Source organism: Nyctereutes procyonoides, unplaced genomic scaffold (genome assembly GCF_905146905.1).
Source record: "Nyctereutes procyonoides isolate TBG_1078 unplaced genomic scaffold, NYPRO_anot_genome, whole genome shotgun sequence".
NCBI classification, from domain to species: domain Eukaryota; kingdom Metazoa; phylum Chordata; class Mammalia; order Carnivora; family Canidae; genus Nyctereutes; species Nyctereutes procyonoides.
In genome coordinates, this window is record NW_026575052.1 from 34933987 (window position 1) to 34951518 (window position 17532).

At 34.9% G+C, this 17532-nt stretch overlaps 1 protein-coding gene across 1 annotated transcript in view; it reads left to right on the forward strand.

Moving 5' to 3' along the window:
* Positions 1-17453, forward strand: part of SREK1IP1 (SREK1 interacting protein 1) — a 52883-nt gene extending 35430 nt beyond the window's left edge. Inside the window, exons 5-6 of the mRNA XM_055332651.1 lie at positions 11721-11793; positions 14383-17453. Coding sequence (XP_055188626.1) covers positions 11721-11793; positions 14383-14572 — 263 coding nt within the window. The 3' untranslated portion in view covers positions 14573-17453. The remainder of the gene's footprint in view (positions 1-11720; positions 11794-14382) is intronic.
* Positions 17454-17532: the final 79 nt, after the last annotated feature.

Below are 17532 nucleotides of genomic sequence, written 5' to 3' on the forward strand. Positions count from 1 at the left end.
CAATCAAATTATCAACAAAGTGTGAAATAGAATAAAAGCTTTGGCAGTCATTCAAAGTAAAAAAAAAAAAAAAAAAATTTCCTCTTACATACTCTTTGTTAGAGCAGTGATTCCAGAGGTGTCTTCCAAAGTAAGGGAGTAGACCCTAAGAAGGAAGACTATAGGAAGTAGAGATAAGAAGGGTGTTTCTAGAGCACTTGTAGAGGAGATCTCCCGAAGACAGCCACACCAGTCACAGAGACCAGGCTGAAAAGAGCAAAGCTAAAGATTCTAGGAGAAAAAGCCTAAGATTGTCAGCTCCATAGGTACAGTTTCTAGCCCATCCATCTACACTGCCCTATCTTAAAACAAAACAAAACAAAACAAAAAAAAAAAAAACAAGCAAAAACAAAACCGAGAAAACCCAGAATCAGACCAAACCAAAAGTTTTAGAATTAGTAAGGCTTTTAGAGAACCCATAATTTAAACCTAGTTTTACAGAAAAAGGAACTAAGGACAGATGACTCCGTAGGTCACTGACTTGTCACAGCGAAGCCAGCACTGTGATCCATGTTTCTTGCCCAGTAGTCCCATACTGCTTACAGTACAGTGTGCTGCTCCTCCTACCTTAGAGATTATCCAATCTATTGGTTCTTCACCTTTTTTCCATCACCACATTGATCTGAAGGATAAAGTACACTCTCAACATGAATAGTGATTTAGTCTAGAGGTGATTTTTTAATCAGAAAATCTGGGACAAATCTCACCTTGGCAGGAAAGGGAAGGAGTTAATATTACTATAACCACCAGGATAGGAAGTGGTGTGTAAAACTTCCTTGTTAGAAGCAACTTTCCCTTAACCTCATATTGAGAATAACTGACTCAATGTAAACTTTTTTTTTCCTTAAAAAGATACACTTGCCTATGGCCACTTAAAGTTAAGCTCAGAACTTGTTTCCAAGTCTCATGGCTCCCTCTCAGGAGAGTGCTTATTTCAGCTCATCATGCATATTTTAATAATAAAGAACTATAAAAGGGATCCATATTTATTTCATGGTCATCTAATGGAAGCTCAGTGTCCCCCTACTCACATAAACAATAAATTGGTTCCTCAATACAGGGAGGAAGGGAGTATAGAGTGGTGGTTAGTTCCATGGGTAACTTACCTGCTACTGCTCAGGATGTCTGATGGGGTGAGGATACAATGCTGACTTGTTCAGTTCTCATGCCATAGCCTTTAGTGGTTCTGAGGGCTCCTTGAATCCTTCCTTGGTTCTTAGAGAGAGCTCTTCTATCAGCAGTCTTGAGTAAGTTATGGTTTGGGGAAATTTTTATAATCACAGTAAGAATAGCAAGCCAGAAGAAAGTGAAGAATTTATAGTGTGCTTATGTTAATTAGTTTTCCTGCTTTTATGAAATAGAAACATAAAGGGGAAGAGAGGTAAACATCACCAAATAAAACTCAAAACTTACTTTTGTATAAGTTATATTCTTTTTTGCTTCTGCTTTCGTTTATTTCTATCATGTTGTATGTTTTTCAATGTATTTAATGTATTTAAGGAATTAATAGAAAGTAATTTATTTCATTTAAAACAAACAAATGTCTAAATGACAAATACATCAATTTTTGACACAAATTGGAAAACATGAGAGCAGGACATGACATGGATAGGAGCAAACATTATAGTATTATATTATAGTATGTCTTATAGTATGACAACTGGAACCTGTGAAGCCTTATACAGTTGTAATACAAGTGCTGTGAACAGGGAAAGGTTGAATAATCCATGTATAATGAGGATTATATGATGTTATGGACTCACTGTGTGTGTTTGTGTATGAGCATGCTTACTGTTTAGTGACACTACAATGCTTTAGGAAGCTTGTGAAGGTATTAGAGGTGTTAGAGTATGTTTTGAACTTGCTGCAGAAACTTGCCTTTGGAATCGCATGTGGTAGTAGCAAATATCTGAAGTCCTATTTATGTTACAGTATGTAGAAAGTCAAGGTAAAAGGATTTTACTGTTTACCAAGGTCCCAAGAAATTCAAGAATATGGATTTTTTTTTCTCCTTCTATTGTACCTGGAGTTATTTAATATTAATTAACTATTAACTATTCACCTGTCATCAGGAAATAGTCCTCTTCTCATATCTCATCCCTTAATATTTTATGATATTCTTTTAGTTCTGTCCAGAAAAGAAGTGTTGTGTTTTGGCAAATTTGGGAGTTTGGGCTTAGTTTGATGTTTTGGTTTGGTTTGTTTAAGAAAGGTTTTTTTTTTTTTTTTAAGATTTTATTTATTTATTCATGAGAGACACACAGAGAGAGAGAGAGAGAGAGAGAGAGAGAGAGAGAGAGAGAGAGGCAGAGACACAGGCAGAGGGAGAAGCAGGCTCCATGCAGGGAGCCTGACATGGGACTCTATCCCGGGTCTCCAGGATCAGGCCCTGGGCTGAAGGCAGGTGCTAAACCGCTGAGCCACCCACCCTGTTTAAGAAAGTTTTATGTTAAATTCATACTTGATAGTATTTAAAGATGGTTGATATTGAATGCTGCTGAGGAGAAAATGCCCAAATCAGGTATTTGCACGTTACCAATAATTGTGTCGCTTGTTCTCTTTAGTAACTGCTGGAATTAGATTCAAGTGAATGACTTAAGTGGTGTTTTCAAGCTTCATAAAGATAGAGCTTAAATGAATCTGTAACATGATTGGAATAAAACCTGTATTTGGCTCAAAACGTACTTTTTATAAGAAAGCCATGAAAGATATTTGCTAAGTAGTTGATTAGAAGTAACAAAAGTGAATGGGAAATTTAGATTAATGGATCTAGGTTTGGAACTATTTTGTTAGGTATTTAAAAGCAACTGGAGTAGCTACAAACCTGGTGACATATGCAAACAAAGATCAAGTAGCTAACTCTGCTGATACTACTAGGATGGTTTTTTCATGTTATCCCAAAGTTGTCTCTAAGCACTGGACCATATACTCTGACTCCTGTTTTTTACACTAGCGACTACCATTCTTGCTGATCATTACAAAACTTTAGTGCAAAAGTACACACGGGGTTTTTGCCTTTAATTTTATACTCCAAGGGTTGATTGTATCATTTTCTAAGAAAATACGGTTTTGTAAAAATTTAGATTCTTTTCCCTATGTCTGTGTACATTTCAACATTCTGTCTCAGAAGGAACTTCAATAAATAGAGGTGGAATCGTTTTAAGAGTGGTAGCGTAGAAACACTGAACTAAGTGGAACTTCTGTTTACAGTGTGTGAATTCACATGTACAATTATTGTTAATAATGCTAGTTCCTAACTAGTAGCCAGGAAAAAAATAGTTCTTAAATTCTAGAATTATTTTGTCTTTATTAGAATTAATTTCTCTGTATAACCTAGTCCCTGGACTCCTTGTCCATCATTCCTCAATGGAAGTGGTTATTTTTCCCATAGCTACTTATTTGCGTGGTTTGTTATAACTTGGGGGGAGGGGCATGTTTATACTAGTCATTCTGAACTTACAGATACAAAAAAAAAAAACCTTCATGAGAGAAAGTTAAAGTGACTATTTTTTTAAAAAGATTTTATTTATTTATTCATGAGAGACACACAGAGAGAGAGAGAGAGAGAGAGAGAGAGAAAGAGAGAGAGAGAGAGGCAGAGACACAGGTTGAGGGAGAAGGAAGCTCCATGCAGGAAGCCCGACATGGAACTCCATCCCAGGTCTCCAGGATCACGCCCTGGGCTGAAGGCGGCGCTAAACTGCTGAGCCACCCGGGCTGCCCAAAGTTACTATTTTAATATCAGATCAAGTCAGTTTCAATACAGAATATTACTAGGGATATAGAGGGTTTCTTTATAATGATAAAAATGTTAGTGAAGAGGACATATGAATAATAAGTGTTTATGAATACTAAGTGGTCATGCACCTAATAACAAATTCAAACTATTTGAGACAAACTGATTGGGTCTAAGAAAAAAACAAAAGGAAATTAGAAAGTATTTTGAACTGAATAAACAAAAACACAATATAATATTTATGAGATGCTCCTAAAGTAGTAATAATGCAAATTGACAGCACTAAATTCCTATATTAGAAAGGAAGAAATGTTTCAAATTTATAACTTAACCTCTGCCTTTAACACTAGAAGAAGAGTAATGAAACTCAAAGTGAGCAGAAGAAAGAAAATAAAAAAGATCAGAGATGAAGTCACTGGAATGGAAAATAAGAAAACAATAGAAAAAAAGTAGTAAAACCAAAAGCTAGTCCTATGGGAAGATCTGTAAAATTGAAAGATTGCACTCTGAACTGATCAGGTAAAAATCAAAACAAGCCAACAAAAACCAGTATCTGAAATGAAAGAACTGACAACACTACTACTATAGATATTAAAATAAGGGAGTATTGTGAAAAACTTTATGCCAATAAATTGGACAACTTACATAAAATGGTCAGTTACTTGAAACATACAAACTACCAAAACTCTTTCAAGAAGAAGTAGACTGAATGGTGTGCATCTATTAAAGAAGTTAAATGTTTAGGTTAAAAACTTTGAACAAAGAAGACTCACTCCATAGCTGAATGGCTTCTCAATTTTACCAGATGTTACAGAAGAAATAATACCATTTCTACATAAAAATCTTAAAACTTGAAGAGGAGGGAGTACTTTTCAACTCAATTTATAAGACCAGGGATCCCTGGGTGGCTCAACGGTTGAGCGTCAGCCTTTGGCCCAGGGCATGATCCTGGAGTCCTGGGATCCAGTCCCACATTGGGCTCCCTGCAGGGAGCCTGCTTCTCCCTCTGCCCGTGATTGATCAATGGGCACAAAATCAATTATATTTCTGTATTGTGACAATGAACCATCAAAAACTGAAATTTTAAAAATACCTTTTATGACACCATGAAGAATGTGAAATACTTAGGGATAAACTGACAGAAGGTGTGCAAGCCTGAAACATACAAAACATGGCTGAGGGAATTTAAAGAAATGAATGAATCAAAAGATAGATCATATTCGTGGAAGAGAAGATTCAATCTTTTCAAGGTATCAATTCTCCCCAACATGATTTATGGATTCAAACTAACCACAATCAAAATTCTAGCAGGCTGTTTTAGAATTGACAAATGAATCTTAAAGGTCTTGTGGAAATGTAAAGAACCTACAATAGCCAAAATACTTTGGAAAAGAGTAATAAAATTGGAGGACTAGCGCAGCCTGATTCCAGGACTTAGTATAAAGCTACAAGTAATTAATGTGGTGTGGTATCGATATAAGGATAGCATAGAACAAAAAAGACCAATACATTTATGGCCAATTGATTTTTTTGAACTTTTTATGTTCAGAGAATTGTAGATTCATGTGCAGCTATAAGCTATAGTGTAGAGAGGACTTTGTGCCCTTTACCCAGTTTCCCTGAATGGCGATATCTTCCACATTTGGATTCTGACATTGATAAAATCAAGATATAGTATATTTCTGTCACACCAAGGGCCACTCATATTGCCTTTTTATTTTATTTTTTTTTATTTTTATTTATTTATGATAGTCACAGAGAGAGAGAGAGAGAGAGAGAAGCGCAGAGACATAGGCAGAGGGAGAAGCAGGCTCCATGCACTGGGAGCCCGATGTGGGATTCGATCTTGGGTCTCCAGGATCGCGCCCTGGGCCAAAGGCAGGCGCCAAACCGCTGCGCCACCCAGGGATCCCTCATACTGCCTTTTTAAAAGCCACGCCCACCTCCCTCTGGTCCTTACTACCTTCTTAATTTCTGGCAATCAAAAATTTGCTGGAATTTCAAAATGTTTTATGCTTTCAAAAATGTTTTATAAATGGATTAATATAGTATATAATCTTTTTGAATTGGCATCTTCCACTAGGTATAATTCTCTGGAGATTCACTCAAGTTCCTGCGTATTTTCAATAGTTTGTTTCTATTTCTTGTTGAATAGTATTTAAGTCCATGATTTTTTTTTTTGAGTTGGTTTTTGTGTGAAAGTCTTAAGCCAAGTCTTAGTCTTTTGCTTAAAGACAACCAGTTGTTCCAGCACTCTGTTGGAAACCTATCTTTCTCCATTAAACTGCTCTTGCATTTTTGCTAAAAATCAGTTGGTCTAAGTTCTATCTTCTATTCCACTGATCTCTTTCCTTCCACCACTGCCACACAGTCTTGATTAACATAGTTAAGTCTTAAAAGTGACTAGACTGATTCTTCCCATTTTATTCTTATCCAGAATTGTTTTAATTATTCTCTGTTCTTTCCGCATAAATTTTATAATACTATATCTACAAAGAAATCTTGTTGGGATTTTGATAGAAATTGCATTATACATGTATATCAGTTTAGGGAGAATTAGGACATCCTTACCTTCTTGAATCTTCCAATCTATGAACATGATCTGTCTCTCCATTTATTTAGGTCTTTGATTTCTTTACTCAGCATTGTGTAGTTTTCAGTATAAAGTCTTGTACATGTTTTATTAGCTTTATACCTACAACCATTTATTTTATTAAAAATAACTATAAATGAAGTATTCTGAATGTTGTTGTCTCTGTTTATTACTAGTATATAGAAATGTGATTCTTTTGTGTATGTTTATACTTGCTCAGCTCACCTATTTCTTTTTTTTTTTTTAATTTTTATTTATGATAGTCACACACACACACAGAGAGAGAGAGGCAGAGAGGCAGAGGGAGAAGCAGGCTCCATGCACCGGGAGCCCGACGTGGGATTCGATCCCGGGTCTCCAGGATCGCGCCCTGGGCCAAAGGCAGGCGCTAAACCGCTGCGCCACCCAGGGATCCCTATTTCTAAGAGTTTTTTGTAGGTTCCTTGGGATTTTCTATGTAAGCCAACATACCATCTACAAACAGGAATGGTTTTATTTGTTTCTTTTCGATTTGTAAGTCTCTTACTTCTTGTTTCTTGCTTTATTGCCATGCCTAGAACTTGCAGTACTGTGTTGAGAAAGAGTGGTGAGAGACGATGTTCTTACCTGGAGCCTAATCCTGGAGGAAAAAAGCGTTTATACTTTCACCATTAAGTATAATGTTAGCCGTAGGTTTTATATAAATTGAAAAAGATTCTCTTGGGGGCTGCTGGGTGTCTCAGTCAGTTAAGCGAATGCCTTTGGCCCAGCCCAGGTCATGATCCCAGAGTCCTGGGACTGAGTCCTGCATCAGGCTCCCTGCTCACTGGGGAGCCTGTTTCTCCTTCTCCCTCTGCCACTCCTCTAGCTTGTGCTCTTTCTCTCTTTCTCTCTCTCAAATAAATAAAATCTTTAAAAAGGAAAGAGAGGGGATCCCTGGGTGGCTTAGCTGTTTAGCGCCTGCCTTTGGCCCAGCATGTGATCCTGGAGTCCCGGGATCAAGTACAACGTCGGCCTCCCTGCATGGAGCCTACTTCTCCTCTGCCTATGTCTCTGCCTTTTTGTCTCTCTGTGTCTCTCATGAAAAAATAAATAAAATCTTTAAAAATAAATAAATAAATAAAAATAAAAAGGAAAGAGAAAGATTCTCTCTATTCTTATCTTCTCTGAAAGTATTATGAAATCATTGTCAGTTTTGCTAAATGCATTTTCTGCATTGAGTTGAAACTTTTATCATTGTATTAAATCTCTTTCTCTCACTGGTAATTTTCTTCATTCTGAAGTCTGTTTTATCTGCTATTTATATAGCCACTCTAGCTTCCTTTGGATGATGTTTGTTTGACATTTCTATCCTTTTGCTTTCAGTTTGTCTATATAATTTTATTTGAGGTGGGAGTCTTATGACAGTGTGAGGGATGGATCGTATTTTTCAGTCTACTCTGCACATTTCTTTTAATTGCTTTCTTTTTTTTTACATTAATTATTTACATGTTAGGGCTAATCCTGACATTTTATTACTTGTTTTCTGTTCCCTCTGTTTTTCATTCTTGTTTTTTCATTCTTGTTTTTTTTTCCTGCCTTCCTCTGGGTAGTTGAACATCTTTTAAGATTATCTGTAGTGCTTTGATTTAGTTATAGCATCACTGAAACACTTATGGAATTGCATTTTGGTTTGCCTGTAGTGTCTTCGACTCTGTCCGTAGTGTTTGTAAATTTTTCTGTGATGTTTTGTATAGCAATTTATAGGGATTGCTGTAGGTATAATATATACATAATTTAGGGATTGCTGTATACATACACAGCAATATATACATAATTATATATGTATACAGCAATATATACAGCAAATATATACATAATTAATCACAGTCTACTGGTATTGTCGTTATACTAATTGAACAGTAGAAAACTTGCCTCCCTTTATTCCCCTTTACCCTCTCCCCTTTTCTGTACATTTCTCTTGAATGTGTTCTCTACATACATTTAGAACTACATGAGATGATTATATAGCTTTTGTTTCCATCACCAAACATAATTTAGAACTCAGAGAAGAGAAGCCTATCATATTCATGTTTTTGCTTCCTGTGTTCGTTCTTTTCAATGTTCCAGCATTCCTTTTTTTATCACTTCCTTTCCATTTAGAGAACTTCCTTTAGCCATTCTTTTAGGGTCTTTCTGCTGGTGACATATTCTTACTTTTTCTTATCTGAGAATGTCTTAATTTCTCCCTCATTCCTGAAGAATATTTTTACTGGGTAGAGGATTCCAGGTTGACCTTTCTTTTCTTTCAGCACTTATAAAATGTTGTGCCACGTATTTCTGGCTTCCACGCTTTCTAATAAGAAATCTGCTTCCATTCTAATTCTTTCATTCACATAAATAATGTGGTTTTTTTCCCTCTGGCTACTTTTAAGATTTTTTTCATTAGTTTTCAAAGGTTTAATTGTTTTATGTCTTGATATGAATTTCTTTGGATTTATCTTGTTTGAAATTCACTCAGCTACAAATACTTTTTAAGCCCCTCCTTCTTTATACTCTCCTTCTAGAATTCTAGTAACATAAATATTGTATCTTTTGTTATTGTCCCACAGACTCCGAGTCTCTTTTTTAAATCTGTTTCCTCTCCATTTCTCAGATTGGGTGATTTTTATTCTGTTTTCCTGTTCAGTGATATTTTTCTTACATGCTTTGCATTCTGCTACTGAGCCCATCTGCTGACTATTTTAATTCCATGTAATGTGTTTTTACTTCTAAAATTTTTATTTTGTTGTTCTTTGGATTTTTAATTTCTTTGGGGCTTTCATATTTTTTTCATTTATTTCAAGTACCTCATTATTTGGTTAATAGAAACATTTTTGTAATGGCTGCTTTAACATCTCTTTCAGATTATAATCTTTCATTATGGTGTTGTCATATTGATTGTTTCATTTTTCATTCACTTTGAGATCTTCCTGGTTCTTAACTTGATGAGTTCTTTTCAACTGAAATTTGGGCATTGTTATATTATGAAACTCTAGGGATCCCTGGGTGGCTCAGCGGTTTGGCGCCTGCCTTTGGCCCAGGGCGCGATCCTGGAGTCCTGGGATCGAGTCCTGTGTCGGGCTCCTGGGATGGAGCCTGCTTCTCCCTCTGCCTGTGTCTCTGCCTCTCTCTCTCTCTATGTCTATCATGAAAAAATAAATAAAATCTTAAAAAAAAAGAAAAAAAAGAAACTCTGACTTTTCTTAAACCTTTTCTTTTCTGATTTTCTCTGGTACCACCCTAGAAGGGAAAATGAGGATGCCACCTTGTGACTGCCAGGTAGAGACATAAGTTCTGTTTTTCCACTCAGGTTCCACCAGCACTCAAAGTGGTCATGGCTTCTTGTGTGAGGTGGGAGTGATCCTGTTACCACTATTAAGGTATACCATGGTGGGAGTGGTCTTGATGATGATGAAGGCCCTGACTTTCATTAGATCTCCTCTGACAGCCCTTCATTGTAGATGGGAGGAGTACCTCATTACTCATTACATTCCTATGTGGTCTCCATTGACACTCTTAGTGGAGATCTCTTTACTGGCCAATAGAGATAAAAGTTCTGGCCACCTACTTAGACTCCTCAGACTGTGGAATTGAGTTGCCCTATCATAGTTTTACAAGGGGAGAATGTCTAATTTCCCATCTAGCTGCTGCTTACATGATTGGGGTTGATGCCAGAATTTTCTGTGGTTTAGGCTTGAGTAAGGGCAGATAATATCTACAGCTACCTCTCCATAGCCTTTGGCTAAAGAAATCAGGCTTTTGTTGGGGCATTTTTGTCTGTACCTGTTGACATTGCCAAGTTGCCAGCTTCTTCAGCTCCAACTCTGGGATATAGGAAGCGAGAAGAATTCCAGGGAATCCACTACTTTGTCATTCTCTGGGTTTCAAGATCCTTGACCGGTCTATCTTCTTTCTACTTTTCAGGTTTTTTTAATGTTTGTTTTTATAATGTCTGGTATTTTTAGTTGAACTTACTGGGAGGAACAGGAAAAGTATACTTACTTCATCTTCCCAGAAGCAGAAATCTAATTGATTTTTCTTCCCTGTCCAACTGATTTTTAACAAAGGTGAAATAAGTTGCAAAATACTATATATACCACTGTATGTATATATCATATAAAATATCATATATCTGTCTTTCAAAAGAGAAAAAACTTGGGAGTCACATGTAATTATTTTATATAAGTGATTATATGTACCTATTTGGTTATTAGCAAGCTTAGAAGAAAATACACCAAATTGTTCATTTTAGAAACATGTTAGAAAATAGTATATATCCTTTCCTTCAGGGATACCAATAACATAAATATTAGATCTGTTGTTATTGTCCTGTTAACCTAACCTCATGACCCTTGAGTCCCATTATGCTAAGTTTACTTGAAAAAGAAAATTTTAAAACTGTATTTGAGGGGCACCTGGCTGGCTCAGTCAGTAGAACATGTAAGATCAGCCATCTTGATCTCAGGGTGGTAAGTTCAAGTCCCATATTGCGCATGGCATCTACTTTAAAAAAAAAAAAAAAAGAAGAAAAGCTGTATCTGATTGTATGTTTTGTTTTTTAAGATCTGAAAAGGTACACACCAAATTGTTGACATTGATTTGCTATAGGAATTAATAGTGGAGTATATGAACTTTTTCCTTAATGTACCTAGTAGTATTTGAAATGTTTATTGAAAGCATATAATATTTTTATAAGCTTCTTAATAAATAAAAATAATTAATGGACCTTAAGGGTATTAAGCTAAGTGGAATAAGTCAGAGAAAAACAAATACTGTATGATTTCATTTAAATGTGAAATCTTAAAAAAGAAACAAAAGCAAGCTCATAGATACAGAGAAGAGATTTGTGGTTATTAGAGGCTGCTGATAAGGGTGGTCAAAAGGTACAAAGTTCCAGTTATAAAATAAGTAAGTCATGGAGATGTCACGTTCATGTTGACTGTAGTTAATAAATAGTGCTGTATCATATATTTGAAAATTGGTAGGAGAGTAGGTCTTAAAAGTTCTCATCATAAGAAAAAATATTTCTGGTAACTGTATAACGTGATAGATGTTAGCTAGACTTATAGTGATTATAACTGTATAACATTGTGATAGATGTTAACTAGACTTATAGTGATTACTTTATGATGTATGCAGGTATCAAACTATTATGTTTTATGCCTGAAAGTAATATAATGTTATATGTCATTATACCTCAATTTAAAAAACTATCAAGAAAGGAGAAAGTGTTACAAGAAAAGCATAATATTCTAACCAATGAAATTGATCAACAAGCAAAATAAAAAAATGTGTATCTACCGTATTAGATATGGATTCATCATGTCCTGATTCTTTCCCCTCAACACACAGGAGTAAATGAAGAAGAGGAGAAGAAAAAAGCAAAAAGCAAGGAGAAAATCAAGTTGAAAAAAAAAAGGAAAAGGTATTTTTTAACATCATTGTTTTTTAAAAGCAGGACAATAAATCCAGGATGAATTATAAAATTTTATTTTGTGCGTGTTGTCTAGTTAATTTGGCACTAGTTTTTTTTCTTAATGGGAACTAGATAATCAGTTGTTTAAAATATTAAAGTCAGGAATCAAAAATAAAGTTAATTTCAGCCACCTTAATTTTTTTATAGCAAATTAAGGTATAAATAAATAATAGCCACCCTCCCTTCTTTTATGTGTTCTAGAATTTTGAGTTTAAAACATCATCCAGGCTTTCAATTAGATGATGTCTAAATTATTTACATATATATTTTGTCCTCATATATATGAAGTTGGAGCTTAAATATTTGTATTCTCAAAAAAATTTGTATTCTCAAAATATCATTGCCATGGCTACAAAATTAAGTTATTAATAGGATTTACATGCTCACTAATCATGCTAAAAATTATTTCAGGTCTCTCAGAACGCTCATCAGCCACCCATGAATTTTTAGTATCAACTCTTTTAATAACTAACTGGTTAAAGAAATTGATCAAAAGAATTAAGAAGCAGTTTCTTCTATGGTTAATGGGTGCAATTTCATTTATACTAGAATAAACATGTACATACAGACATTTTTAAGGCCCTTGACACTAGTAATGTCTGACTTGGACCCTAGTTCTCTAATAAAGTAGGTTCTGCAAATCAGAACCTTTACTTCAAAAAGCTTTACTTCATAAAGCTTTTAATATGTACATTTTAACCCTCAGCTACTTTATAAATTGGAAAAGTTTTTTCTTTCTCTCAAATGTTGGGAGTTAAATAATCTTTAACTAAAAACTAATAGGGGGCAGTCCCGGTGGCTTAGCGGTTTAGCGCCACCTTCAGCCCAGGGTGTGATCCTGGAGCCCCGGGATCGAGTCCCACATCAGGCTCCCAGCATGGAGCCTGCTTCTCTCTCTCTCTCTCTTTTTCTCTCTCTCTCTCTCTCTCTCTCTCTCTCTCTCTCTCTCTCTCTCTCTCTGTATCTCTAATAAATAAATAAAAAATCTTAAAAAAAAAAAAGCAATAGGGAGGTAGAACCCAGTGTATTTTGTAGTCTGACTCATGTATTGTTGAATGATTTGCATTAGCACAGCAAGATGGATGGCTTATAGGAAAAATGAAAAAAATTTCTTCCAAAGTCTAATATACTTGTTTTATCATAACAGATTATTTATTCAAGACTGGGGGATCACGACCTCCAACAGGACCTGAAATTAAATGAACTTTTCTGGGCATACTCAGCAGAGATTTTGCCACCTTAATAGAATTGTTATGTGCAGGTCTAACACGGTACCTTAAAAATGAGAATCTGGGAACAAAAGAGCCAAAGAAAAATGTATAGGCAAAGAAGCTCTGGTCAGAATGCAGAGGTCAAGCAGAGTCTTTAAAACAGGAAAACAGACAAGAATTAACAGTAACAGAATTGAAGAGGGAACAAGAGAATCCTTGAGAAAATAAGCCCTTGAAACAGGTAAAAGTCCAAGTAAGATAGACAAGATGGAAAAAGGAGTAGAGCATTACAGGAAACAAGGGAAAACTCATGAGTTCCTAAACAGGAAGGTCAGGGAATTCATACGAGTCACTCTGCAGACAGACACAGCCTGGTAGTCTCACATGTTTATTTTTTTCCTCCTGTGTGTCTTTGTCAAATTTTCTTAGTTTGAGGTTTCAGTTCTAACGGTCAGATCACTCAACTATCTCTTGAGATGTTGAAATCTAAGACAGATCTGTCCTGTCACACATTTAGAGTTTGGGTGTGGGCACATGGTTGTATACCTGTTCATACAAGATCTTAAGAGATGGTTTCTCTGCTTTTTTGTTACTTTTCTTTTCTTTTCATTTTAAAGGAAGAAATTCTATACTTTTCCCCCTAATTTTGTATCAGATTAATATTAGAAAAATAAAGAATAATGATAAATCATCCCATTTATTTATATTTATTTAAACACATCTTTTTTGTAACTAATCAGAATTACTTTGGAATGCAAGTGCTCATCTGTATCACTCTGCATCTAGAGGATTCAAGTATTCTAACTTGAAAAATAAAAAGAATTAACAAAAGTGCTTTTATTTTGCTGATTTCCAGCTTTCACCCATGTATACCAAGGTATAGTTATAGTCCTTTTTATATAATTACGTCTTTTTTTTTTTTTTTTTAGCTCTTTTAAGAGACTCTGCTAACAAGTTACTGCATATGTGAATGAATTGTATATATAATAAAGGCTTGGTAAATGCCGCTTTGTTTACCTTATAAGATTTTGAAGGATATGACAGGATGAAAAACTGAAAATCACAGAAAAAATCATTACATCCTTACTGAATTTAACTTACTACTAGAGTCGAACAGAATAGAGTTATTTGTTTTGTCAGTTTCTGTGGCCAAGGAGCAAAAATTCCAGTCAGTATTTTAAGAGAATACAAATATATAAAGCACATTTTGAGTTTGCTTATACCCCACCTTGCTTCAAAAATGATTTAAGGCAGGTAAAATCCCATTTACAGTGAACCTCTCCAGCCATAAATGCAATTACCAGTCCATGTGTATTATTGCCCGTAGGTCTTATTCATCCAGTTCCACTGAAGAGGACACTTCCAAGCAAAAGAAACAAAAATACCAGAAGAAAGAAAAGAAGAAAGAAAAAAAGAATAAGTCAAAGAGAGGGAAACATCACAAAAAGGAAAAAAAGAAGAGAAAAAAGGAGAAGCATTCATCCACTCCTAATCCTTCTGAGATCTCCAAAAAGTAACTGAATCTCTGGCCTAAGCCATTAAATTCTAAGATTTGGTTTTGAAAATTATCTGACCTTCCTTGGAATTTGCTATACAATTATGCTTTGCAATAAATCACAGCCTTTTCCATATAGACATTTTTTTCATATATGGGACCATTGTCTGGCAATACATTTTTAGTGTGCTGACTCTGAAGTATTGAATCAGTCTTATTACTTGATAGTCATGCCCCAAATGTGGATATTTGTACCTTCAAAACACATCATTTTTGGTATTCATGACTCTGTGTCTGACTCTAGTGTTATTACTTCATCAGTTGATTGTAAATGGCTTTATTGCAGTCAACACAGGTAATCGACCTAGCACTTAATGAGTATTTGCTAAATCAAGTGTCCACCTCCCAGTGATAAAGTGAGGTAGGGAATAATGCTTTGCTTTTGACTCTGAAAAATTTAATAGCTTTATATCCTATGATAATATATAAAGATAGTGAAATTTTTCACTGCTGTTTTTAAATTTCAAGCCTTTCTGGATGTCATAGGAGAGGAAGCTGCTTTATTGGTCTTAACAAGGACATTTTAAATCAGTGGTGTTGGCAGGAAGACAATAATTAAAAGACTTAAGGAAGTTTTACCATTACACAAAACACAAAGTGTCTAGTACCTGCCACCTCTATTATTGTAACAATTACAATTTTCTTCCTTGTTTAAAAAGACAAGTGCAAGTGTAGTTCAGCCTCATAGAGTTGATGCTGTGTTGGATAGAAATTTTAGGATAGACTCCTGGGTTGTTTTACAAATGTGCCATATTGGCATCTCTTAAAGTGATACCTCAAACACAGAACTTTTTAATTAGGAGGATGACAGCTAAATCATCATCAGAACTGATTTTTATTGTATTCTGTATGTAAATTTTATGAAGCTTGTTTCTATGAGTAATGTGGAAAACTTTTATAAATGTGAACATAAATATTTATTTGTCTAAAATAATTTGTAGTTTTAAAGCAGGTTTCACACTGAATTTATGGTTTCAAAAAATGACCAGTTTGGGGCGTTTCTCTCTTTTACTTAGCCGTAGACCTTAAGCGCAGTGACAAAAATTTAGGATTAAGAATTTTATTCTGTACTTTTTAAAATATAAGAGCCAGGGAGTTGCATCATGAAAGCCTTTATATAACAATGGAAATTTTATATGGGTAAGCATTTTCAAACATATATTAGTAGATATAAATGTTTGTTACATTTTTAATTTCACAATGATCAGTGTTACTTTGCTTAGTCTTCAGATAGCCCTTACACCCAATGAGTTAGACACTTCCTGTGTGGCAGCAACAAACATTAACCAGTTATCATGGCTCGGCACCAAAGACTGCGTATACCTCACTGTGGTGCAGTTATAAATTTTCAAGTTGCTAACTTAAGAGACATGGCTACAGGTGAATTCATTTTTGTGAAATCAGGTAAGTACACGTGACCTCACAGGCTGGGAAGGTGTACTGATTCTTTCTTCATCCAGCTCCTCTCACTGGCATGACCTAAGTCAGACTAGGGGTGCTTCTTAACTCCTCTTAACACGCGCACACCATATTCAAAATCTAGGAAGCTACACCCACATCCCTATTCTAGCACTGTAGCTGAGGAAGCTTTCATACTTCTAGCTTTTTCATAATCTAATTTAGGCAAATGACCTCCTCAAAAAGAAATCCTTTTTTAAAAAATAGTTCTGTCAGTTGTTGGAATAGGTTTTTAAGGGTTTGTTTGGCCTTGCTGTATTTTACCTATTTTTTTAAACTGCATTTTATGTAAATACAGTTCTTTATCATGATGAAAAAAATAAAAAAGCTTTTAAAAATGATTAGAAAATGCTACATGCACAAGGATGACCCCATCCCATTTAGTGTATAACATGGTTTAAAAAAATGCTAATAATTGTAATGAAACAAAATTAATTCAGGTATTTGTGAGTTTTATTTCTGTTTGTTATAGAGATTATGGCTCATTAGATTTGTTTTATGAATGGGGACACAATTAATAATGGTCCAGAAAAGTTATATAAAACTCAGCACTCATTAACTAATACAGTGTGCAAATTAAAAAATTTTAATGCTCAGTAATTTTTTCCACTAGATTCATTCTTAGAATTATTCTTAAGTAAATTCCCCATAGTATGAGAATAGTTCATAAAATCGCTCATCTGAATAAAATTCATTTTACTAGTTTTCTTCCAAAGTAATCTTGTTGTGGGGATGGCATACAAATCTCATTAATAAATTTTAGAAGATTAGTGAAGTTTTCTCTGAGGCAGTATGGAGCAGAGGGAAAAGTGAATTTAACAGTAAAAATTCCAAAAAAGTCCTGGCCTTTCTAACCACGTGTGACTTTCAACTAAATCATTTAGTTTCTCTGGGCCTTGGTGTCTTTCATCTATAGCATAGTGTACCCAGTTTCCCTGAAAGCCCTTCCAGTCCTTAATGTATATGCTCATCAATATTTTAGTACAATTCAAGTAATATTATTCATTTTAGAAATTGTTGTAAGTAAGCAGGTAGCATTCTATAATGGTAGATTGAATTTATTAATATAACTGTTAAACACATTCAGCTTCTTTAAGCAGATAATTGATATTTGGTTTACATTCTTACCAACCAATGTATGTCATTTTCACTAGATGCATATAGAATTTATGTTTAGCTTTGTATCTGTAACCTGATAATCTGAACACTCTGAGGCTATCACTTTTAGCTGATGGATCTACTGCCCACACATTCCCTTTCTTTTCTCCATATCATCTGTTGGCTAAAATCTCTCCAGGTATCCCTAATTGTTCACCCTTAATACATATCTGTTTACATCTTTGATTCTCTGAGGCCAAAACATCAATAAATAAGGAGTAAAACAATTTTATGTGTCTATATTTACGATTCACTCTAATATTATATGACCCTATGTCACCTTCAATTAACTAGGTTGCAGAATTA